This window comes from Amblyomma americanum, chromosome 4 (assembly GCF_052857255.1).
Source record: "Amblyomma americanum isolate KBUSLIRL-KWMA chromosome 4, ASM5285725v1, whole genome shotgun sequence".
NCBI classification, from domain to species: domain Eukaryota; kingdom Metazoa; phylum Arthropoda; class Arachnida; order Ixodida; family Ixodidae; genus Amblyomma; species Amblyomma americanum.
The window spans coordinates 149,683,432-149,708,637 of record NC_135500.1 but is presented as its reverse complement, the minus strand read 5'-3'; the positions used below and the strand labels follow the sequence as shown (position 1 = coordinate 149,708,637).

At 44.7% G+C, this 25,206-nt stretch overlaps 2 protein-coding genes across 2 annotated transcripts in view; one reads left to right on the top strand and one right to left on the bottom strand.

Annotated features, from left to right (window-relative positions):
- LOC144128521 (cytoskeleton-associated protein 5-like) overlaps positions 1-14,659 on the bottom strand; it is a 68,466-nt gene extending 53,807 nt beyond the window's left edge. Inside the window, 9 exon segments of the mRNA XM_077661964.1 lie at positions 583-708; positions 916-973; positions 1,115-1,206; positions 2,699-2,884; positions 3,373-3,600; positions 8,222-8,509; positions 10,496-11,911; positions 12,280-12,353; positions 14,407-14,659. Of these exon segments, the coding sequence (XP_077518090.1) occupies positions 583-708; positions 916-973; positions 1,115-1,206; positions 2,699-2,884; positions 3,373-3,600; positions 8,222-8,509; positions 10,496-11,911; positions 12,280-12,336 (2,451 nt within the window). The 5' untranslated portion in view covers positions 12,337-12,353; positions 14,407-14,659.
- Positions 14,660-14,818: 159 nt separating this feature from the next.
- On the top strand, positions 14,819-25,203 carry LOC144128522 (uncharacterized). The gene is made up of 7 exons (XM_077661966.1): positions 14,819-15,034; positions 15,340-15,495; positions 15,681-15,869; positions 19,044-19,703; positions 24,162-24,364; positions 24,850-24,950; positions 25,064-25,203. Exons 1-6 carry the CDS (start codon positions 14,862-14,864, stop codon positions 24,936-24,938), a joined length of 1,470 nt encoding a protein of 489 aa, XP_077518092.1. The 5' UTR covers positions 14,819-14,861; the 3' UTR covers positions 24,939-24,950; positions 25,064-25,203.
- Positions 25,204-25,206: the final 3 nt, after the last annotated feature.

Here is a 25,206-nt window from a genome sequence, read left to right as displayed (position 1 = left end):
TAGGAGGCCTGTTGTGGCATTGCCTGTACTGAGGGCACAATAAGGATAATTAATTACTTTGTTCTGCCTAGCACATGTTCCTTCACATTACTACACAATGTATCGAAAAACTTTTGCCTTGCTTGTAAATAATTGGCATACCTGGATCAACAACACTTAAAAGGCTGCGCGAGGTAAGAGATGAAAATGCAGTTTTTGCATTATGCTACTATGATAGGTTAGTATGATGCAAAGAATGCCTCACGAAATAGCCAACATACAATGCACGTTTGGAGCTGCTGCCATCATCGGTGCTAAGAATGTGACACTGCACTGATCCTCACGGCACAAAGACCTTGCATGATGATGCCAAAAGGCCTCTCACCACCTCAAAGCTGTGGTCAAAAACGACTGCCTTCCAAAGACGTCCACCTTCATGTGTGACCATATGCACTTTTGGACCCATGCAAGTGACCATAACAAAGACCAACTTCTAAAACAAATAAGCTTCACGTAAAAAATTTAACTGCTATAAGACCAGAAAAGAGCAGTCCCCTCAAGTGACGGCACGACTCTTTGGTAGAGTAAAGTAATGGTGCCCACCTTTGCAAGCTCGGCATCCAGCTGCTGTACGAGGGTTGCCTTTTCCCCCTCCAGCAGAGTGCGCAGGGTCTTGCCCATGTAGAGGTACAGCACACCAGCCAGCGTGATGGACGCTGTCCTCACAGCCTGTTCCCAGAAGAGAGAGAATTGGCTGCTGAAAGCACCCTCTAGGAGAACCAGGAACAGTCTGCCAAGGCTAATAATGTAAGTGGCAATATGAAGTGTATAACGTAAAAGATGCATCCAATGTTTTCCACTCTACGGCAAAAATGTAGCAACTGGCAAAGGCGTCGCAGCATGCGGAAACAGAAGAAAGGCGTAGAGTTGACTCACGGGATTCGATGCAGCGAGCCCTTTCTTTATGCTTTCTATGACTGCCTTAACAGGAACCCTGCGAAAAGTGGTAAAAGGAGCACACCACAGTCAAATTCATTAAATGCAGCACCAAGCCATCTGCAGCCAACCAGATGAATAAGAGATTAATGGCTTCTCTACAATGGTTTGCAGCCTGGACAAAACACTGAAGACTTACTTGAGCCCAAATTCCTTGATGGCATTGGCCAGCCACACCAAGCTTTCACTCTGGTTCTTCGGGTTTTTCTGAGCAAAACAAAGCTGCAAAACCTGGAAGAGAAAGAGGGGGGAGAGAGAGAGAGGGGGTAATGGAAAGAAAATTTCTAGAGCCAAGCTTACCAGCTTAGCGCATTGATCAGCAAAAGCTGTTGTAGCTTTAGCTTGGCCAATTAGCTCTGCATTTGGCTCTGGAATCTAGGTACACTGTCAGCTGTAAGGGGAAGCTTAGCCAAGCTGAATCAAACTGAATTATTTTAAGTTCATTCACATAAGCAAATACACTGGTTCACCATGTAATTAAGGCTTCACAGCTGACGCTGTAGATTGCATGGTAGAATGCAGGGCTCTATGACTAAACCAAAGCTATAACAGCACGTGCCATAAAAAAAAACAGTGATGCAAATTAAACATGCTAAGCAGTTCTCGGGGGCACTTAATTATCGTTATGCAATGATAACGCGTTAGCATTAGCTTTTCTCCTCGCTTTTAATTGCTTTTCTTTTCTTCATATTTGCTCATATACTTTGCCAGGTATTTCTTTGCTCAGCTGAACAAAGAATTTTTAATGAGCAAATTGCTGTGCTTTGTACCAAGTCATTAGTGGGAGTCCTTGCTAACCAGCCCTGACCCTGAGGTCCAGCTCAAGCTCGTGCTTGGCGAAGGGCGAGGGTCCGCAGCCTCTTGGACTAAGAACGCCAGCCTGCTTACGGTGAAGAGCTTTGCCTCGTAATTTGGATAATAAACTTTATTACTACTACTAATAGCAAAGTCATTCTTAATCATTTTAATTTCTGATGAGTCATTTTATAGTCATCAATTTTGTAAAGCAATTTTTGTCTAGGTTCTTCCCATGACAGCCACCTTCCTGCCTTACCCTCCCCCGATTTCCTCCTACCCACACTGCCACCTGCCAACAGTGGCAGGTGGAAAGTGCGCACAACACTGTGGCACAGAACGCTTATTCTGCACAGTGGGGCTTTAATTCAAATGCATCGGAAAAAAAAAGAAAGGCTGCGTTTCATTTCTGCTACACCTACAAAATTCACTACAAGGTAAAACAAAAACACAGATGGAAGAAAAAAAAATTCCAATTTGCATCAGCTACGCCGCAGAAACGCTCTTGGAGCAAAGGACCTGTGAAATACCCACTTTCCTCACACCCAGTATATCAAAGGCACAGATTGCATTTGAATGTGCAATAACCCCTCAGTGAATCTCCGAACTTCCTCCTCTACATATGCTCCAGGCCTGGGCATGAGGAGCCGAACATGTGGTTGGGGGCATTCCACTGGATTCTTTCCACTGGATTCACTGGATTTAAATCCAGCACCTCCCACATACAAGAGGGACGCTCTATCTCTGGAGCATCCGTGTAGTGCAACGCTATTGAGATTTTCTCCAAGGCCCAGTCTAGCCCCAAAATTCTGCCCGCAGGTTACAAGTGCAGGCTGCCTGCTGTAAAGGCAATATAGCAGGCAAGAAGTGCCATGCAGATCTGTAAAGCCGCACAGAGTGTGCAAGAAACAACTCAAATGAAGCCCACCTCCTGGCTGACATGGTCGAGGGAGGTGGCCTCTGCCAGGGCGGTGAGGGCGGCCGCAGCGCTCTGACCATTCTTGATGTCCCCGACTTTGTCCACCAGGTCCGGCAGTAGGAAGTCAGCCACACACAGGGACACGGGGCCCCTACCCAGAACTGCCACCAGCGTCTCCAGCTTCAGCTTCAGCACCTGCACATATGCCACACACACCATGGTGAAGGGAAAGCAAAATGCAACAAAAAACACTGCCACCCTTGGGCCATTAGGCAGGAGGAACAAAGCGGACGAGAAATTCCCCATTCACCAGAGGTATCCATGGAGAGGCATATATATTGCATTGGTAGCACCGACTGGCGCAGAATACACGTACAGGGTGCTTTGCTCTCCCGACAAGCATATTGATTGCACATGAAAGCCACATCCAAGACAGTAATGAACAAAACCCGCAACCAAATATACTACCACTATGCAAAACATAGCCAAAGCCTTCAGTTTGGCTTGGAGAAGCAGTCAATAACAGTCACATGGGATGAAGCAGCTGTCTGCACACCCGAGGCTACACTTTTAAGTCGAAATATTTAGGTCTGCCCACATCGCACCACATGTGGTTCCACCAATCAACCCTACCACGATAATGAGAGAGAACTATGGCAGCCAGTTAAAAGAGGAATACAAACCTGGAAGTTCGTGTCTCGAAGACCAGGCTTGCGGCAAAGGGTCTTTGCTATAACCTGCACGGGCAGACTGCCTTCCATTGCTTCGATGATCTCTTTCATCTTCTCAATGGCAGCCAAGCGGTCCTTCCAGTTTGTGCTCCCCAGTGCTGCGAGTGACTCCTCCGGGAACAAAGCTGCTGCCCTGCCCTGAACCTCTTCATCTGAGAGGGCCACCTCGGAGAACACAGGCTGCAACAGGGCGGGGGATCATGGCAAGTGGTTGGTTTGTGCACTACACTCATATATCAACTAAGCGAAAGAAATTATCACCAGTTAAATGAAAAATAAAACCCTTAATAGAGGCAGCATGATTAAGACATGCGCCCACACGAGAAAGCATAGCCTATCTCATCACTGAGAGTAGGTGTAAGCATGAAACACATAGAATGGAAGGCATACAATCTAGACACCTCATGGATGCTGGTAGCCGAACTGGTACTGGCCAGTTCCTTTGGCTGTTGGGCGAGCCGCCCCACCTTTTCCCGTTTCTATTCTTTAAATTGGGCAGCCTTTCTAACTCCCGGCTTATCAAGCTTTATTTAATAGCTAGAGCGGCAACACTACTGCCACTGAGCACTCAAAAGTGCATAATGAATGGATGAAAGATTAGGAAGATGACATGAAAATAAAGAGCGCGAGAGGCTACCAGTCAGAATATGCAATGCGAGAGGCTGCTGCAGTGGCCGAGTAGACTAAGGCATCGGGATGCGGAGATGCTGTTAGCGCCGGCACTGGTTGAAATCCTGCTCGGGGCTGATACTTTTTTCCGCAGGATATTGTTTGGACAGGAAGTTTTGCAATGAATCAGAAAAGTTCCACTCTATGTTCGGCCTCTGGCTCAATTTCGATGCCACAAGTTCACTGCAGTTTCTGGGATATGTCCAGCTGAATTTGCAGAGAATCAGAGTACAAAGCATTAAAAAAAAAAAGGAGGAGGGGGGGGGGGGGGAAGAGGTGGCTGACCACAGTACCTATTCTTGACTGCAAGCACAGTTGAACCCCACAACAATGAACAATCAAAGAGGACCCTTGTATTTTAATCTTGGGCATTACAAAACTTTGAATTAAAATCCAACCAGAACCTGTGGGTAATTTCTGTACATTAGAGATGGCAGCACCGCAAAGCAGCAAGCTGTTCGCAGCCCTGTCACTCGTGTCTTGTCCAGTGCACATGCTATTAGGGCTGGTGACTTGCTAGGGGTTTCGCAACACCTTAACGCATCTCAAACTGATTTTCAGTGCGTGTTCCTGTGTTCTGTAGCTTCAGTAATGATTGCTTACTTCTCCTAGAATGCCGAAAAATTGTGCTTTGGCCAGAGGTGAAATCTTGCAAACAAGACGCCTTTCAAAGCATGAGACAAGCATAATCTGATGCTCACAGCAAGCAAGACTATGTGGCTGCTAGAGTTCCCGCAAGTGTACTGCTTTGACCCAGAGTGAAATTAGCATGTTTCTGGGGGAATGATGACCAGCACTTAACTAATTTAACTAAAACAGCTTAGCTTTGTACTTTGGCAATACACAGAAAAAGTAAGAGAAGATACTAGCAAGGAGACATTCAAACACTGGACATTGACGTGAATCCTTATGGGTATAGTCAGTGAAATGAGTGCGCATGGCAGACATGATCTTCATGACTCGCATGACATGACAGCTTTTTTGCTAGAATTCCTGGAATCAGCCATACTAGTCACTGCGCCATTTTGAAAAGCATGGCCCAATTTCAGTCCATGTTTGCTTCCAATGCATACTGGCGCAGAATTTAACACAAGAATAAAATGGAACAGCCAGCTTGCCAATTTCTATATTAGTAGCACCTTGTACCAGCAGGAGCAAAGTATTGCTGGCAACTTCAGGAGCTGATTTCAATCCTTTTGTGCCACACCTCTGCCACAAAATCTGCCAATTTAACAAACACTCTACTCTAGGCCACTGAACAGAGTATCCATTCGGAGCCAGCCCAAATCGGGAAGACTTGGCAACCCCATTGCTTTACCTGTTCAATTTACGGTACTGCATGTCACTGAGCAGTGTAGGCAGTAACAATGCCAAGGGAGTGCGACTTCTGCTTACTTTCCACCGAGTAGCACACAAGGTACAACATGGCTGGGCAAGGAGGTGCTGCTCCAGACAATGTGCCAACTATCGACAAATGTCGGTACCCTTAGCAGAGCAGAGACTTAGTGCCCCCTTGCAATACAGACCTTCAGCAACTGCCTTTGTCAAAAGTACAGAGCACATTGGGTTTTGCTTCTGGGACATGCTGCATTCGAAATCTCTTGAAGGTGTTGTGTGTTGTGTTTTATGGCACATAGGCAACTGAGGCCATCATGCGCCAAGAACAAGGTATAGGAAAAGTCTTTTGTTGAATATTATAGAAATGCAAGAATCATCCCTGCTCTAGCGGCCCTCAAACATTAATATTACCCAGTGCACACATACACAAATTTTATAAATGGCTACAAGCAAAAGCTTTAAAGTGGGCCGGGTAACCTTAGTAGCCTTCCTTGGCTGCGGAAGGATATCGAGGCTCCCAACCAATCAAAATAAAAGCCTCAGCTTTCTTCTCAGGCATGAGAAATTGGCTGAGGTGTATTAAAATTCAAACAAACCAGTGGGTAAAAAATTTACAGTCTCTTGAGAAATCCCGTTTCTTTAAGAAAGCTAAAACACATGATATATTAACAATTGCATCATTTCCTAAAAGCAGTGCGGGATGAAAAGGAATGCATTTATTATAAAAATCAGTAAAATACGTTTTTCTTAGTTCTTCCAGTTCCACACAAGAGAATAAAATGTGGTTAACCGTGAGTTTATCTCCACATTCTTGGCAAACAGGTTTGTCTTGTTTTGTTAGTAGGAAGTTGTGCGTAAGGTGCGTGTGGCCTATTCGGAGACAACATAAGATCACTTCCTTGAAACGTTCTTGATGCAAACACGACTTAAATTCACCTAAAACTGGTTTTACCAAGTGTAGTTTATTTTTGACGTCATTGTTCCAAGCCGACTGCCATTTTTTTCTTAGTTTCCTTGCTAATAATTTCATGCAATCATTAAACGGCATATTTACTTTCATTATTTCCTTGCCACGTGCTTTACCAGCACACACATCTGCTCTCTCATTGCCTTTTATTCCCACATGACTCGGGACCCAGCACAGTTTTATATTTTGTCCTTGAGCTGTGGCAGTTACTGTGTTGTGTATGATGTCACCAAGCAGAGGGGAGCTTGTATTTTTAGAATAGAGAGCTCTAAGTACACTTAAGGAGTCTGTGTAAATAACAGCATTTTTGAGGTTCTCACTTAGTATTTTTTCTATGGTCATGCATACTGCGTAGCACTCCGCGGTGAAGATGGAGGAACACTGTGGTAGTCTTACTATTTGCTCCGAATTTCCTCGCACCACTGCGCTTCCTACGCAACTATCTGTTTTTGATCCATCAGTATAAAATTCTTAGAAACTACTGTATTTTTCTTCAAGGGCACGGAATTCTTGTAATATATGTTGCTGGGGAGTTCGCTTTTTACGGAAATGTGCAAGAGTGAGGTCACAGATTGCAGGAAAATTGAACCATGGAGGCAGTGGACCACGTCTTCGAGCAACGCCAGGTAATGCATCCATTACGCCGAGGTTTTTGCACATATCTTCAAAACGCAGAAGTGGCCTTATAGCTAATGGTTTGTTGTTAAATAGTGTTCTAGATGGGCATTTTGTGACTATTTGGTGACTGATACGTTCAGATAGTGAACGGATTTTTAAAACGTACGAGCATGTGAGCATGGTTCTTCTCTCTGTAAGTGATGGTTCGTTGGTTTCCACATAAAGACTGTTTATCAGTGACGTCCTGTATGCACCGGTGGAAAGACGCAAGCCTAAATTGTGTACTGGGATGGCCTCGCTGATCAATAAACTATGCATCCGTAATCTAATGTAGAACGTACTAAAGAGTGATGAATCTGTAAAAAGCAAGTCCTATTGGAACCCCAATGTTTTCGTGAAAGTACTTTTAGTATATTCAGAGATTTAGAAGCTTATTTTTTGAGTATGTTAATGTGTGGTAGGAATGTGAGCTTTTTGTCATAAGTTATTCCTAGAAACTTGTGCTCATCTTTAATAAGTAGTGCGACTTCATTTAAATACAGGGAGGGATCAGTGTGCAGTTCTCTTCTAAGCGAGAGAAGAACAGCTACTGAGTTTTGTGTAGAAAACTTGAAACCGTTTTTGTCTGCCCATGTTGTTAGTTTATTTACTGTCATCTGTATTTGCCTCTCACACGATGTAACGCTAGAGGATGTGCAAGCAGAGATCGTCGACGTAGACAAAATACATGATAGACTTTGGGATTATTTTTGCTAGGGAATTCATTTTTACTATAAAAAGCGTGGTGCTTAAAATGCACCCCTGAGGCACGCCGTTCTCTTGAATAAAATTCTTAGAAAGAGTGGCACCCAGGCGTACTTGAAATGAACGGTTGGTCAAAAAGTCACTCAAGCATTTGAAATCTCTCGAAGGTTTCCGAAAGTTATGGACTTCTACACATGCTACAGGAGTACCGCTATCTGGTTTAGAGGCACACACCTTTGGCTCTTTACTTCTGACAAAGGCTGTATATTAAACTGGACGTCCTCATTGTTTTTACAAGCTCCTGCATTTGCATTTATCCATAGCTCAGATATGTCACTCAATGCACCTCTGCCATAACACGCTAGTCCGATGCACCCAGTGTTGGAGGAAAACAAACAAACAAACAAAAATAGCCTTTCCAGCCCAGCCTCAACAATAAGTGCAACAAGTAATAAGTGTGCAAACCTTGGAAGTTGCGCTGCTGCTTGACTGCGCTTTCGCAGGCCCCGTTGCCCTAGCCTTTTGTATGGCTTTCGCAGGTGCTGCTGCTGGTGCAGCAGCACCTGTCGGTTTCACCACTCTGGCACCAACACGAGGCTTGGCAGCAGCAGCTGCCGGCTTTCTCTGTGCCTCTGATTTTGGCTGCGCACTGCCCTTGGCTGGAGAGGCTGCCGCCGCCGCTGCTGCAGGCTTGCGTGTGGCCTTCTGGGGGGGTGCAGCAACCACTTCCGCCTTTTCACAGCACTCTTTCACCTGCAAATTCATGACAACAAAGCAGGTGCAGGTTTCAACCCGTGGAACACTACGATTAGATAACAGTCAGGGAAGCCTAATTTATTCAATAGAGACAGTTGCAAAAATCAGATTGTTTTATTATTTGTAAATATAATAGAAGTGTCAGAAGAACTACAGTGGAATCAAACCTTAAGGAGGAGGGGGAGAGGGGGTGGTGACACAGCTTTCAAATCATGAAAATCTCGAAGAAAAGAAAAACAAATTTTAGAAAACACCAGGTCTCATATCTATAAGGTATTTAGAATTATTGCCCGAAAAAGTTTCCCCCAAAAAAACAACCCAGAAGTGAGTTAAAAAAATGCTTTTGTTATCGTAGACAGCACAAACCTCGCTGAAATCTCTGTAAATGCAAGTTTTCTCAAAAATGTTTTTTGACCCGACTGCCCTGCTTGCAGAAAGCATAGCATGACAATGGTTTCATGGATTTTCATGCAGTTTGTTGCATGTTTTTTAAGAAAATTTTTATGCAGAGGCGTTTCTATATTACTATATTACTTGCTCCCATTTTTATTCCGTCTCTAATTTTACATGACGATAATGAATGCATTACGCGAGTGTGGATATAACATTCTGTGTAGAAAAAATCCAGCTGATAAAAATATTTAACGAATGTCACTCCATCCACCATTCCTCTGGGTAAAACTTAAATGTGACTGCAGATTCCTACCTTTTGTCGTCATGCCAAGCTTTCTGCAAGTTTGGTATAGCAATGAAGCATATAAAAATTTATAATGTCAAATCTACTTAAGATATTTAAGTGAAATTTTGTATTTAGGCATTCAGCAGTTTCCAATCAGCATGCCAAATTTTATTGCTCTATGTGAAAACATTTTAAAATTTCACTTGAGCAGCACGCGCCCCTGCCTTAACTTGGTACCTTTAGCATCTCGCTGCACAGCAACTCATTTTTCGATCTTGCACAAGATATTTCATCACCCTTATCTTTGAAAAATTCCCTTGCCCGTCAAATATACTTCACTGTGGTTAGCGGACGTTCATAAGATAATTCCGCAGCATAAAATTAACTCTATTTTCACTGCTCTCACCATGGATATCAAATGCGCAGACTCAATTCCTTCTCCCACTGCCACATTCGAAGCTGAACAACTAGGAGTCATTTTTCTCCTTCACATAATCACTACCCTCACTAATGCCACTGGCCCTGATGGTATCCAAAAGAAATGAAAAGGCTTGCCATGGTGCTTCCACTGAATAGCACAATAAAAAGGTTACTGCAACCATTTTGGCAAGTATTGCATGTCTAACCTGGCAATGCCAGGAACACCCGTGAGCTATAGCACCGCACAGGACTGCTTTCTCGTCTTACACAAACACAGCCCGCACCGACCCAGTTAAATCAGTCAGCTGACAAAAGGAGTTTCCTCCTGCAAGCATCTACCTCTCACCACTCTAAGATTAGGGATGAAGAGCACAGAAGCTTGTAGTTCCCCACGGAGGATGCTACAACATCAAAAGCGGCTTCTTGTTGCGGTCAGAGAAGACTATTTCTATCCATGTAAATACCTGCTGTGCTACATCAAAGGATATAGCAATGCTCTGAAGTTATTACTGGAAACGTCAAGAAAGCTGCTATCATTTGAGCCTAGATTTAAAAGTAAATTTAACAGGAAAGGTTAACATGTGTTCATTTAAAATCACAAAAACATTTAGATTCGAAGTTAAAAATGTGATCTAAGAAAATAAGATATGATATTAAACTACATACACAAACACTGCTCGACGTTATAGCATGTGGTTTTTAATCTGAGCTTTTAGGAGGTTGGAAGCCCATATTACCGCTTTCAAGTGGCCACACTCAACCCAGGCTGGAAAGAAATTTGTGCTGCCCAGCGTTCAGGCCAGGACACACCATGCCCATGCTTTCAGGAAGGACAGCGCCAGTGCAGTGCTCTACCATGAGCCACCAACATAACGACAGCCTACCTTTTCCATCTTGAGATTGTCCAGGTCACCAAGGAACGGCATGATCACCCGCTCCCCGACCACTTTCATCGCGGTCCCCAAGGCCACGCTTGAGCCTTCCCTCACTGCTGGGTCAGAGTCATTCAGCGTCTTCAGCAGCGATGTCACTAGTGCCTTCAGGAGCTTTTTGTTCAGCATAGCCGGAGTCGACTTGGAAAAGACGCGTGCCAGAAACAGAGTAGTCTCCCCCTTGATCTGTGGGTTTTTGTTGTCGAGTGCTGCCGTGACATCCTCCAAGATGGCTTCCAAGTTTGTCGCCTGAAAAGCGTTGTCCAGGGCTTCTCTCAATGCAGTGACCACATTCTGCTTCTTTTCTTTAAACTTCTCTATGTACGTCGAGATGCATGAATTGGCGTAAGGATGAAACTTCTGTCTCAAGCCAGCAGCAAGCCCAGCCAGGCACTTGGCGGCCAGCGCCACGACGATCACGTTGCTGTCCTTGGCCACTATCCTCTTCAGCACTTTGACGAGATCAGCGTAATCGCCAGCTTCCAGCTTGGGATTGCTCGTGAGCTCGAGCAGCTTCTCGAGTGCCTCCTTTCGTTCCTGCCACTTTTTGGCTTCGCACTGTTCGTAAAAGTCCTTAGGAAGCTTGGAAAGGATGTCGACAGGTTCCAACAGTTCGTACGCATCCACAGGTGCCCCAGTGTCACCACCACACTCCTCACCCTCTTCGCCGCCATCCACTACGTCTGTGCCAGCTTCAGCCGCCTGCGCCCTTCTCATCTGCTCGGACCTGATGTAGCGCTCGGGGGTCGCGGTTCCTTTCTCCACTTTGGCAAACTCTGCCTCAAGCTCCGACACTTGAACTGGCTTCAGCGACTGCAGCAAGGGCTTCAGTGCATCGCCAATCCAGCGGTATAGCTCAATGGTCAACAGCTTGCTTTCATCCCGCACAGTCTTGTCTCTGTCCTCGAGCAACTTGGGAAGAGCCTTGAATAGAGGCTTCACAGCGATGACGCGAGCGCCAAAGAGACGCAGACACTCCCTTAACGTGGCCACGCATCCGGACACTATCTTTGGGTTCTTGTTGTCCAGGGCTTTGACAAGCTCCTCTACGACCGCCTCTTGCTTCTCGATTTCGACATACATGAAGATGATCTCCTGCGCCAGCTCACGTGTCTTTTGTTTTGGAGCAGCGATGCACTTAGACACGAGCCCAGCGAGAACATCGCCACAGACACGATTGGCCAGGTGGGCATTTTCGACAAACGACAGGACAGCTGCCAGGCCCTTCTCCTGCGATACAGCATTGCTGTCGGTGACAAAGTTCTTGATGAGTGGCACAAACTTCTGGAACTCCGGACCTTTAGGATCTGTGACGGAGCCAAATAGCTTTGCCGCATCTTCGTATCCACTCAGACGAGCTTTCCACAACTGCGGAAAAATAGACAGTGAAAGGGGAATGAGCAGTGAAGAAGAGCACCACAATCTATCAACGACACCAAGATATCCAGGAAAAGCATCAATCTAAGTTTTCTTCACAATTCCATTTTTTTCTGTGCAATAATCAAGGAAGCCAAAATAAAAACGTTTTGTGGCAGACCTACCACTGCAGAATGCGCCAGTGAAAATGTAGCCACATCGAAGACAGCAGTCTTCACGGCACTGAAGCACAACTAGCTTACATGAAGTGTTACAAAGCACAGGTTGTAAAGTGAAACCTTTATAATATCTATGAATGAAACACAGGTTGGACCTGTACAAGATTCAGCAAACACCACAGACAAGAGCAGCGGTATCACCTTGTGTTGGCAACGGTCCTCTACAGGTAACTTCAAGTACTCAGTGTCATCAGCCATGTTCTTTTGTCAGAAGCCTGAAATTTGAACAGGAGAGCATATAAGATCCTGAAGCATGAACTTGAGGAAACAAAAACATACGAACTGAAAACAAATGCTACATGAACCATGGAAGGGAACTGCTGTAGACTGCAAGAGAGAAGGAAATCTGCTATTAATACATTAAGTGACTGTACACAAAACATCCAACCTTTTGTAACATTATGGGACTCTTCTACCCCCCCCCCCTATAATATTGTGTGTACTTCTGCTTTCAGCACAAAAATATTCAAAAAAAGATGTACCTTGCCTGAACATCCTTTCCTCTTTAATGGGCAAAAATGGGCAGTTTCCTATCATGAAAGCTTGCAATGAGCACAGTAGTTTGTAATAAAATAATTACATAACTTCAACACAGTACTCATTATTTGACGTATAAAACATGAAAAACAAAAAAAACTGCAGCTATGTACTTGTCTTGTTTCACCTCAAAACAGACCCTCCTCACTGGAAAATTCAACCATTTCAAGCAGTATTGTTTACCAGTGCCAACTATGCACTATCAACACTGTTCTCAATGTCCTGAGTAAGCCCAGAATGAAACGTTTTTTTACAGTAAATGCACTTATGTTTAACCTCTATTTAGGTCACTTTCGTCGCTTCTATGGAACTGTCGCGCGGGGCAGTCGACGATAGAATATGTCAAAACTGCAAATATCAATTGTCTGTCTTGTCAAAATCACGTGAAAGCTGCACGGGATGTACCCGAAACTACCTCTCCCTGTCGGGTTGCAAGCTACCAACAAACACTATTGTAATAAGGAACGTCTTGCAAAGCACAGCGTCGCGAACAACCAGCGGTACAGTCCAGGTATACAGACCAGAGGCAGCGGTCAGCCAGCAGAGCACGCACGAGGGGCCGAGCGTTCGGCGCTCGAGCTATGGAGCGTTCGGCGCTCGAGCTTCGGAGCGTTCGGCGCTTCTCATCGTCTTCTTCGTTAAGCGGCAGACTCTGAAGATTCCAAAGCCGGAGGCCAGTCTTACACTATCCCTTAAGAACGCAAGAGTTCGCGATGCAGTTCACAAGACGGCATTCCGGAAAAGAGAACGCAGCATGCGATGCATGAGCGGCGCACCGCCGCAGCGGTGGCGGCCTATTTTACACGTAAAAAGAAAAATGTCGCCTTCTAATCTCCGCTAAAATACGAAGAACGTTAAATTGCGCTGAAGGCAACTGAGGTAACAATTACAATCAGCAACACACGCCACTTTAGTTAGAAAGCCGCAGGTTGACTGTGGCAGACGAACAGACGGGACGTTGGCCCTTCTCTGCAAGGCATCCCCACAGCTTTGTACACGCGATGCGGTGATGCCTCGGATGAAACTGACGTTACAACATTTAAAAAGGAAGCATAAACAATCGGCGCGATGTAGAGCCGGTCATCAAGGTCAACAGACTCGCTGCACTGTTCTCGGACAGGTCGGTTACCTGTCAACAGAAACGGTTTGACGCCACATATGAAAAAAAAAAGTAAAAAAGAACGTTGACGCAGTTATTGATCCGGGTAATATCCGCAACATAAGAACAAACAGCTCGGACTAAGGACGCATACATTTCGAAAGTAAAAATTTAGACAAACGAGGCGGGGTTACGCTTGTGCAATCAATGAGATCAATCCGCAGGCCGCCTACGAGAAGTGTGTCCGAAAACCGCAGCGGTGGCCATACGCATAGAACCGTCATGTTATGAAAAAAAATATATAAAGGAAGTTCTAGCCAAGCCCCATTTGGACTTAGCAGCGGGCCACGTTTCTCCCTGCCTTCACTACACCTTTGCAGCTATTGAACACCAGACAACTGTCAAAATTCAAAAGTCGCGTAACGTATTCGGCGTACGACCGTTAACTTCAGTACTTTTCACGCAGGTATACGCAGGCAAGCGAGCAATGGCGACGAATTTTTACTCGCCCTTTGCGCACAACAGAGATGTAACTCGGTCAAGCACAAGAGAGTAAACCAAAAACTGACAGGAATAAGGTGCTGTGTTCCAATATATTGGGGAGGGCATCCGACGCTTTCGAGGGTACTCACCAAGCAAAGTAACATTGACGAGCGCCCCGTTGCAGGCCCACCGATGCACGAATACGGCCTTGTCAAATCACTGCTGTCATTTGGCCGCCTCGGAATAAATACTACGAATTATCGCGAACAAAACTTTGCCAGGTTCACATCAGCGAGCCCTGCAACCTGCACCCATTCGCAGTTACGCACTGCTGTTCGATTTCATGTTCGACTTGATAGGCGCTGGCTAGGAGGGCACATACAAATTCAACCAATCAAAGGTGTAGGAGCGCTCACATGGGGCGCTACATGACCACATGGGATCGTATGAAGATCGCATAGTTTAAATACAAAACGAAACAATAAAGCGTTCAGTAATAAGATTATTTTTTTGTTTTTGGACAGCTTGCTTCCCACCGTTTAATGCTATGCAGTAAAAGCGGTGATTAGTTCAGTCCCTTCAACATAGCCATCAATATGGTGTCATGGCCGCTTCGGGCTCGCGTGGAAGTTTGAAACCAAATGACGAAGATGAATATTCGCTCATCAGGACTTGCCACGAGACCGTGCACGTGCCATTGCCTCCTGCCTACATAGGGTCTGAAGGAAAGGGAGTTAAGACTCTGCTGGAAAGCTGGAAAGGGCAGTACGTTGAAAGGTGGGCCACATATCTTTACCTCGCGCTGTTGCGGGCGCCTGACGCATGCTGCAGTTTGCACCCACAGAATAATATTAAATGTGCAGAGTCAGCGTAATGTTATTCCAAGAAAAGCTCTTACAACCTTCGTTTGTTCTGATCGCACCTGCATAACATTGCTAAGGTGTTAAATGCACTGCACTTCACACTGCTGGCGTCCCGTGGCAACTGCTGCACGCGTTTTCACATCTCGCAAGAAACTGATAAGTAGGTAAAAAGATTACCTCTCACACAGAGAACGTTTTTGTTTCTATTAATAATTTCAGACTTCATGGGGTTCTTCTTGGATACGACAACCTCAAGTTCGTCGATGCAACTGGTACGATTATCGACGACCAGCCGTTTGTGCACCGGGATGTTGTAGGCGAATTTCAGGTTTTCAGGCCAGAGACTGGATCAATCGTACGAGCTTACATAAACAGGTAATGTCATTCCGCTTGCGGCTAGGGTTTATGAACACGCCCACATATTCAGGTTAAAATAATTGTTTACTTCAGTGTGGCTATCTTGGGCGAAACTGTTTATACCAGGGCAGCTGGGTGAACACATCTGAATGAAATTTACATTTAGCATGATGCGACTGTAACACATGCTGGTCTGTTTGCAGAATGAGTAAGAGCCATGTGGGTTGCCTGGTGCACGACTGGATCAACTTGGCCATCTTTCTACCTCCAAATCCTTCGCCTGAGCTGTCACGGTACCTCAACATGGGCCAGGAAATACTCTGCAAGATCACTAGTGTATACGTGTATCGTCACAATGCGCTAAGACTGCGTGGCGCGATCACATCTGAATGGTATGTATAGCACAGCTGTGTTTCTACGTTTTTCGATGTACGTACATGATACACAGAGAGCAAAGCAGCTGATTTGCTTGAGTGAGAGCATTATACTGAACGCCAGTTTCTGTGTTAGCTGGTGCTTAAGGCTTATATAGTCTATTCTCTTGTGTTTTGTGCATTATCATCTTCATCAGTCGTACTACACCCACTGCGTGGCAAAGGCCTCTTCTCTATCTCTCCAATTTACCCTGTCCTGTGTCAGCTGTGGCCACCTTACCCAGCACACTTCTTAATCTCATCCGCCCACCTAACTCTCTGCCACTCCCTGTTACGCTTGCCCTCTCTTGAAATCCAGTTCGTTGCCCTTAACGACCATCGGTTATCTTGCCTTTGCATTACTTTACATGTCGCCACAAATGATGCCTTTTAATGCACCAAATGTGCAGGGCTGTTTGGTCATTTTTAAAGGTACTATATTGTTTTGTGGAAGCCGCATAAAGTCTACACAGCTCTGCAGTCTACATGACCATTTGGTTGGTGACTTATTGTGAAGTGCACAGTAGTACAAGCATCCTTTCTTCAGCTTTTCTGTTAAGCACAGTACACTGTCCACTGCTTTGCCGGTTTTTCTCACTAGTGGTGGGGTACAGGCACTGCACTGCACTGCAGGCACTGCAGTTCACTGCACGTCACAGCCATTATTCACTTGATGAAACGAAAACAGCATATAGAAGAAATTCAGTCACAAGTTTTTTAGCGGTCATAGGCGAATACCACGTGGTGATTCATGTATTCTAATGTCTAAGGCATCATTTTAAAGAAGAAAGCATGTAATAAGTTTAGGTGTCTATAGTCCTTTAAGTTTGGTTTGGTAGTCTCGAAATCTAGACACCTTAATAATGGGAAAATTATGCAGGAATTGTGTGATTTTTTATTAAAAGCAACAATAATAGAGAAGAACTCTACTGTTATGTTCATCACAGAACCCCAAGGAAAGAAAGATACTTACGAGCTGGGAAACCTGGTTACTGAACACAATGAAAAGTGAAGCTGTAGCAGTGGAATGAACTCAGGTTCATTTCTATCTCGGTGCATGAATAAGTCGTACATCAGTCAGTCCTGCTTCTTTTATTTGCTGCCAGTGACAACACGCTTCTCTAAAATTACTTATACTTTTTGTGGCTCCCGCAATTGTCAGTCGCATTAGTTCTGCATGCGCAGAACACGTGAAATTTAGACAAACGAGGTGGGGTTACGCTTAGAAATGTGCGTGATGGCTCTCTGTGCAGAGCAGTGGTCCGTAAAAAGGTAGCAGCAAGGAGAAAGCAAAGCTCGCTTCACGCTTGTGAGCTTTCCTGCCGTTGTCTTGGTGGCTGGTACTTTAGTCCAATAAAGTTCAAATCTGTTCGAATCTGGAAACTTGCTTAAGCCACAGGGATAAAGTGGATGAATGAAACAAAAGCTTCGGAGCCACCCCACATCACAGCATTGTGTGCGGTGCTGTCTACGCACTGCATCTCGCAACGTTTCATTTTTGCGGCACAGGAAGCGCAAGCAGCGTGGTCACTGTTTTTTTTGCTTACTCATTCTCATGAGGGCTGGCTTGTGCCTGAATGCCAAGCTAGAAACAAGGAAGCAAAGAAAAAAAAGGTCACATCACAGCAGGCACGGCGACAGTGATATCACAGCAATTCCTACCAGCAAGGGGAGGAGTCTGCAAGCAGGACAATTCTGCGCTGCACACGTTGTCTAGTTAGGTGCCTTCTTGTCCAGCCATGGCCTAATCCAGTTGTGGGTGGGCGGCAGACCAGTGCAGAGATCCCTGATTGCACTCATGCAAGATGTCATCACCCAAAATGCAAATGACAAGCGAGGACATTCTCACGAACCAGCGAACCTGATGTTTGCTCTTGTCTTGTTCCTTTACATGATCCATTGCCAGGCGCCTTACAGTTGGCATGCAGCATTAACAGCACTGTACTCACAAAGCAAGTGCTGTGGTAATCTCAGTCAGAACCAGAAAACGTGCAAAAGAAGACTGCTGTGTACACATGGTGTCAAAAGTTTACGGGGCACACGTGTTGCTGAAAAACGCTTTTTCTGTGTAGCCTGGGCTGATAGCCAGAAAATGACAGGGGCTTTGCAGAATTCCTGCCATAAAGCAGAGGCCACATGTTTTCACTTCAGGGTACATTTAGGGCCTCCACAAAATTTACATTTTTCACAGCTCACGTGCCCCGTAAACTTATGACAGTGAGTGTACATGGCACATATATTAGCAGTTGCTATGTGGATGTACATAGTCTGGCTCTTTTCATTGCTTCGTTTCACAGCATAATACTCGTGAAGAAATGCACTTACTTGTGGCCACTATTAATATTAAAAAGCTGAACACTCACACCTGCTGTTTTTTCTCTTTCATTGGTTGCATTTAGTGTTGCAAAGTTGCAGTCCTTCATTTTGCAGTTATTGGTTAATGTGCCTCTTTTTGTATTTTCAGTTACCACAAACTAAGTCTTTATTATTTGTTGTTGCTAGTACTGCGCATACTATTACTCCTCATTTTTTTTTTTTAATGATGCGAACCAAAGATACAACAGAAGAAAGGAGTGGCTTCCCTTATGAAGCAGCAGCTGAGGCTTATTGGTTGGAACTCCTAGGTTTTCAGTTTTCCATGTAGATTTAACTGTAATACAGCAAATTCCAGGAGTGGTCACATATTTAACTTTTAGTGGAGGAGCTTCTTTTTAAGGAGGGAGGCGGACTACATTTATCTTGAGCCCTGTCCCGTGTCTCTCGAAAGCCTGCATGTCTCAGTGTAATGACTTCTTAGTGCTGCTCTGAGATGGCATTTCGTGTTTTGGGAAATTCGGTCACCAAAGCTGAAGTGAAATTTTACAGCAGGGCCGAAAAGAACTCGAAATGGGAGCAGTGTTAGTCCAATGAGTTTAAGGGATCCCCTAAGGTATGGGAGGTAGAGGAACCATACAGCGGTGGCTACATTGGTTAATGCCTATGAGTAATTGCTCTTTATTTCAAATCTCCTTTATCTAGGGGATCCCCTTGAACTCACTGACTGATTTCTTTACCATTTATGGTTTACTGACGAGACAGCATCTGCTTCTTGTGCTGTGCATTGCAGACATAAGCACATATCTTGGTATTTCTCTGCCTTCTTTTGTTACACAGCCTCCAGTTAATGCAGGAAACCATAGCCCCAATGCGGACATCATATGACGATGAGCTGGTGGAATACGAAAGCAACTACGGAGATGTATGGAACGAGGGAGACGGCTCAGATGTGGACATGGACAGAACACAGGAGCTGTCCTACCTAGACCCCGATGACGACTATTCTCTAGCATCACGGGGGCAGCTGCTGTCGGAAGATGGCTCGCTCGGCTCGATAGAGCCGCCTCAGGATCCTCTTCCTGCAGAGAAGCCAAAAAAGAAGAGGAAAGTTAGCGAAAAGAAGAAGAGGAAGCAGGTCGATGCACTGGGCACCCAACAGGAGTCGCCCTGCCTAGATCCTGTAGAAGACAGCCCTGCTGTGTTACTGGAGGAAGACAGCTCACTTGTGCCGATGGAGCCGCCTCAAGAGAAGCCAAGGAAGAAGAAGAAGGCCGGTGAGAAGAAGCAGCAGGTCGATATGCCCACCACTCACTCGAGTGATGTAACAGCAAGCCAGGACTCGGAGCTCTCAGTGTCTCTCTTCTCTGACTCGGGAGAGAACGAGACAAAGAAGAGAAAGTGGAAGAATGATGCTGAAGATGATGCTCCCGTGGCGAAGAGGAAAAAAGAAAGCAAGAAGAAGAAGAAGAAGAGCAAAGAAAAGGAAACAGATGAAAGGTAGGCCAGCCCCCTCCCCCCCCAGGCATGAGTATACGCAATGTTTACTGAGGTAAAGAAGAAGAAGTAGAAGAAGGTAGCATTAAGGGTAGTGCCAGTAGGTGCATGTGAATTTGTGTTGTCCATTCGTTGGGGCTAAGGCTGTGTGAGGTTTCATGCACATTGATTCGTAGTGGTGACATAGCATGGCAGCATGCATAGGAAAGTTGAGCATGTTAAAGTGAGAGTATGCTTTATGGCAAGCTCTTTCACTTCAGTTACTGTATTACAGGCTGGGAAAAAAAAAAATTTCTTTACGCATAGAAAAGGATCTCTTCCGTGTCACTAGTTATGAACTTGAGCTCAGCGCTGCGTCTGCAATCATCACTTCATCAAGCATTATTTACTTATTTGGAAATACAATTTCTTTTTGTTCTGACATGTTACAGTTGCACCTGTGTACGCTGAACCTACATGTGTAAAGTGGTTAGAAATATTTAACTCTATTATAAGCTGTATTATAACTAAGGGTTGGAAATTTTTGGTTTAAACAAAAAAAGTGATAAAAGTACTCCGAATTCAATTTCCGAAATTCGGCTTTAATCGGAAAAGATCAGTATCCTTGACATGCATGCCGCAGCTTGCTGGCTTTTGACCAGAAGTTAAACTTTGTCAAAGGAAAAAATTAACAAGGCATGGAAGCCAGGAGTGTGGTAAGACGTTGGTACCATTGGATTAATGCAGCTGTGCACTTTCGTATATTGCCCATTACCTTTCGCACCTCTGCAGATTGGGAGGCTCGACCTCCTCACTGTCTGCTAGCGAAGCGCTGTTCGTTTGCTGTCATCAACTGCTTAGGGCAGCTGCTTGTTTGAGTAGGTTTCTCTACTGCCCACAAGAACATTGACATGAAGCTTTGCACAAGCTTCTAGAAAAAGTTGCATGTTCCAGCTACCACCACGGTTCAGCACTAGTTCCGTTGGAATCGAGAGGGTGGTACATGTGTATGGTCAGCCTGCATGGAATGTGCTGCTTAGGGCAGCTGCTTGTTTGAGTAGGTTTCTCTACTAACCACAAGAACATTGACATGAAGCTTTGCACAAGCTTCTAGAAAAAGTTGCATGTTCCAGCTACCACCATGGTTCAGCACTAGTTCCATTGGAATCGAGAGGGTGGTACATGTGTATGGTCAGCCTGCATGGAATGTGAATGTGTGGAAATGCATGGACTGTGAATGTGTAGCTGCAACAGGTTGATAGGCTTGTGCGCATGCGTAACACGTGCATGTGCTCCCCCAGATTATGTGGCACCTAAATTGAACACACAAATGACATCTGAAAATCGCAGTCTTCACAAGTTGCGCACCGTGCTGTGCTACTTTGCTTATGGCAGCAGTTGCTGTCACATCATCTGGTTTCATGGGATGTAAGATGTTAGATGTATAATGTAAAATATGTAAGAACATATTAAATTAGAACATCATAAGAAACACATAGCCTGCAAAACGTTGACATGCTGCTCGCTTGCCGCAACGATTTCAGTCTCTCTACTGATCAAATCCTTTGCACTTTTTTGATGACCTATAACTGCAAATAATCATTATTCGGCATCATTTTATTCCTGCTGATGGCAATAGCTAGCTTTTTGTGAGCAGGGCCAAATCACTTAGAATAAAGTAAAAAAAACTTTGAAAAATGAGGGGAAAAATTTTATTGGTGCTTATGAGTAGCCCTCTACATGAATGCCTATTGCTCATTTGCTTTTATTTTTTTGTGCTTTAGTTTAGTTACCTTTAATTTACTTTTTCACTTTTCACTTATTTTTGCCTCAGGCCCCCTCATTTTTTCTCCTCTCCTCTTTTTCACCTACTGTCCAGTGGGAGGCAGAAACGTGTCAATGCAGCCTGCATAGCGAGACAAGTGTGAGACCCTCGATCTGGGTGGTAAACGGATGACCTCTTAGACCATAAGTGCCGCATGATACGTGATGAAAATTATGAGCTTACAGCTGGCCTCTATGACTGCCTGTGTTAAACCTTATGACCCAAGGATTGCCAAACATCAGGCCTCTGCTGTGCTAGTCAGCTGCTAGGTGCCCTCATGGGGAATGAGCAACACTAAACTCCCAGTGGTAGGCTATGGGACACTGAGGACGAATTTAGGTTCGCCTATATCAATTGATTACTGTGTTCCAATGACAAAGAGTTTACCTTTAGTGAAAGCAGAGCTTTAATATGCTAGACAAGTCAGAAAAGTGAAATAGTGCAGGTATCGCAATGACGTCAATGCTTTTAAATGTACTAGATCTCTGAGGATAGACCACATTGCCATCCAGTTCTAGTTGCTGATCACAGAGCCCTTTCTATCATTGACATCACTGGTTTGAATTGAGTGGCAGGAGGACAAGGTTCTATTTCCAGTTGCAATTTCCTCACCAATAAATTCAGCTTGTGCTGCTGAGCAAATTTCTGTGGGGCCGCAAAAAGTTAAACAATAAATTTTAAACAATAAATTTTTTACTAGAAACAAAAATTGTTGAGTTATCCCTTTAGGGCTTCTTGCATGCAAGTATCTGATGAAATAAAAGACATGAGGACATTCTGCAGGTTATCTTAGCGGCTGAGTTGCATCAGTAACGGCAGGCATACTTCAGTGTACACGGATCTGATCTCCATTTATGGACTACTGTCATTGTCAACAGGCAGTTATAGGCAAATCTGTTATACCAGAAAAGTTGGTTGTCGTCATGGAGAGACTTCATTCAGTGCACCACGATAACAGTAAAATAGCAGCACAAGAATGTGATGAAATAAATTAAAATAAAGCCTGATGCTTATTTTTAAGAAAATCAGTTCACAGGATGCCTCTGGCAAAACATTTTTTCTCACTGAAAGTAGAACTTCAGTTTAAGTGCCATTGTGCTCAGGCTAGAAGGTGGTGCCTTGTAGAGCAGATGTACAGTCTTGGTCGAAAAACTTAAGGCCGCCATGAACGGCCGGGGAGCGGCTGCGATCCGCTATTGCGGCGCTGCCCCTAACGGCACGTGCCGCCGCTCGCTTGCGCCGAGGATAAAGAGGGCGAGGGAAGTGTGTCTCTTGCTCTCAAGCATCCTTTGATAACAGTGCTCGTGAAAAACTAGTGCGCCGTTCTTTATGCCGGCTCATCTTGCGGCCGCCGTGACAGGGCACTTCGTGTGGCTAAATTCGGTTTTCTGGGCGAAGCTACCAGCGCATAACAGTACAAAAGTTATCCTAATCATCGCAATTTTCTATTACAATTTCATCTTACACATTGAGGGGAGAGCGTTCGCATTATGCCTTTAGGTATACATTTCGAATGTGTTTCGCAGCGCGGTGAAAATAAAAGATAAAATATAAACCTGTCTTCTCTGAGTGCTCCCTAGCGCTGTGCCAAGTTGAATTGTAATATACAGGCAATTCACTCGTTCTTTTAAAAAAGGATGAGCAGCAGTAATGTCTTCTCCGAAGGCTGTCTTAGGAAAGGGCTTATGACTTCCGCCACAATTTTTCAAATACGTAGACTGCACTTCTTCACTAAGGAATGACTGCACGTGTGGGTTCAACGTTGAAGTTCTCTAAATAAGCCCACATTGAGATTACGAAAACTTTTTGGAACTAGAGGACGCTTGTCTGGCCTGAGTAGCCGATTGAGTTAGGGTATTCCTCGGCAATTTCGAAAGTGCCCACTGCTTGGCCTCTTTTCATGCATTAGTGCATACTGCCTCATTCTCGTTAGGGTTCACTTTCAAGCACACATGACGCCAGCGTAAGTTCATCCCGCTTCAGTAGGACACCGCGCGTACGAGACGTTTCAATCGTGCAAAATAGACCACGGCCACGAAATTATAACGTGCTCATCCTGTCTTCTCATAACAAGTGCTGCCCATGCCCATGTCTTATTGATGCAGCCATCCGCAAAATTTTCGTGGTGTTCTTCACAAGAAAGTGCATCAAAGTACACGAGCAGAATACAAAAATATAAACTAAAAAAATTTATCCTCCCCGCCCCACCCCACCATTTCCATTTCATGCTTTATCGTGTTTTATGAGCTTTCACGGCTGCTCAGAAAGCACCTCGTCCAGGCCACCACATTAGGCCGCACGAAGCGCCCTGTCACGGCGGCCGCAAGACGAGCTGGCAGCTGGCGTAACGAACGCCGCACTAGTTTTTCACGAGCGCTGTTATCAGAGGAGGTCTTGACGAACGTGATGTCAAAACATTTGAACTTGGCCATTACCAGTACACTCAATTGCAAGCAGAGGTACTAGTTCCCATAATGTTTTTGTCTACATTTTTCATTCCGATCTCTCGTGCTGTGAGTGCCGTGCTCCGTGTGTGCACTCTTTAGTGATGGTACCTGTTATCGAGGTGCTCTGCTCATTTGATGGCTAGTCATCTATCATAGATGGCATTACCTCACTACGTTGTTTCAAACCTCTTCCATGTCATTTCTCATCAGGAAGAAAAAGAAGGAAAAGAAGAGGAAGACATACATTGTGGACGTTAATGAGGATGCCAGCACGGATTCATTTTGCAACGATCGTCTCTCAGTGGCCGAAACAGCATCCATCCAAGACGACGCTGGTTCAGTTGTCCTGAAACAAGAGATGACCACCCCCTCAAAAAAGCATAAAAAGGGGCACAGAAAGAAATTGGAAAATGGTGAGTAGTTTTCTCCTCCATTGTCTCAGTCCTTTGCCAGGAAAGTCTAGTTGGAGGTATACTGGTTGAAAAGTGAAGCCCATTTGGTGTAATTATTGAGAAGTTGTCTTTCAAGCAGACTGGGAGCAGTGGTAGTTACTTTGGAATTTTGCTAACAGCTACTGGTTCAACTTAGTGTGCAATTATCGCGAAGAGAAACTCTCTCATGCTCTAGACTTGCTGTTGGTGATAAGATAGACTGTCGATTCCTTATAATCGTCTTGTGTAAGAAGTGCAAGGTTTGTTTATATGAATGAGAGAGTTCTTGGCTTGCAGAGGTTTGCAGAATTTTGAACAATACCGGTCGGGTTTGGCTTTTAGATTGTTTTGAACTTTGGTGGCAGCTAGACTTTTGAGAAGCATTTTATGAGTCCGTGAAATTTCAGATGTGTAGAAAAGTTGCATTGTTTTCAGTTTACATTATTTGGCTTTAATGGTTGTTGCAGGTCCACTACCTGATGCCAGCCTTGACTCGGCATGTTCAGAAGTCAGTCTGAAAGCCAAGAAAAAAAAGAAGAAAAAAGAAAAAGACTGAACTTCCTGTGGTGTAAGTGGCAATAGTGACATGACAGTCAGCAGTTCAAGTTGTGCACACTGCTAATGAACCATTGCAATTTGTAAATGCTCATATGCATGTTTGTGTGTGCAAATGTGTTTCAGGTTGAATTTCCAAGACCATTGGCATGCCTTTCTGCACCATTGCAGACAGCCGAACACGCAAGAGGAGGTCTCAAGAACTTTGTTGTCCCGTCTGCTGTTACGCCCTCCAAATGAATTGGGTCATATTTTTAAGTCTCATTTTT

What these genes read in the sequence shown, in the direction of transcription:
- LOC144128522 (XM_077661966.1), top strand. Translation starts at nt 14,862, where the DNA reads ATGGCCGCTTCGGGCTCGCGTGGAAGTTTGAAACCAAATGACGAAGAT. An exon ending in AAAGGGCAGTACGTTGAAAG is followed by an intron (nt 15,035 to 15,339) that starts GTGGGCCACATA and finishes TAATAATTTCAG; the next exon opens with ACTTCATGGGGTTCTTCTTG. An exon ending in GGCGCGATCACATCTGAATG is followed by an intron (nt 15,870 to 19,043) that starts GTATGTATAGCA and finishes TTTGTTACACAG; the next exon opens with CCTCCAGTTAATGCAGGAAA.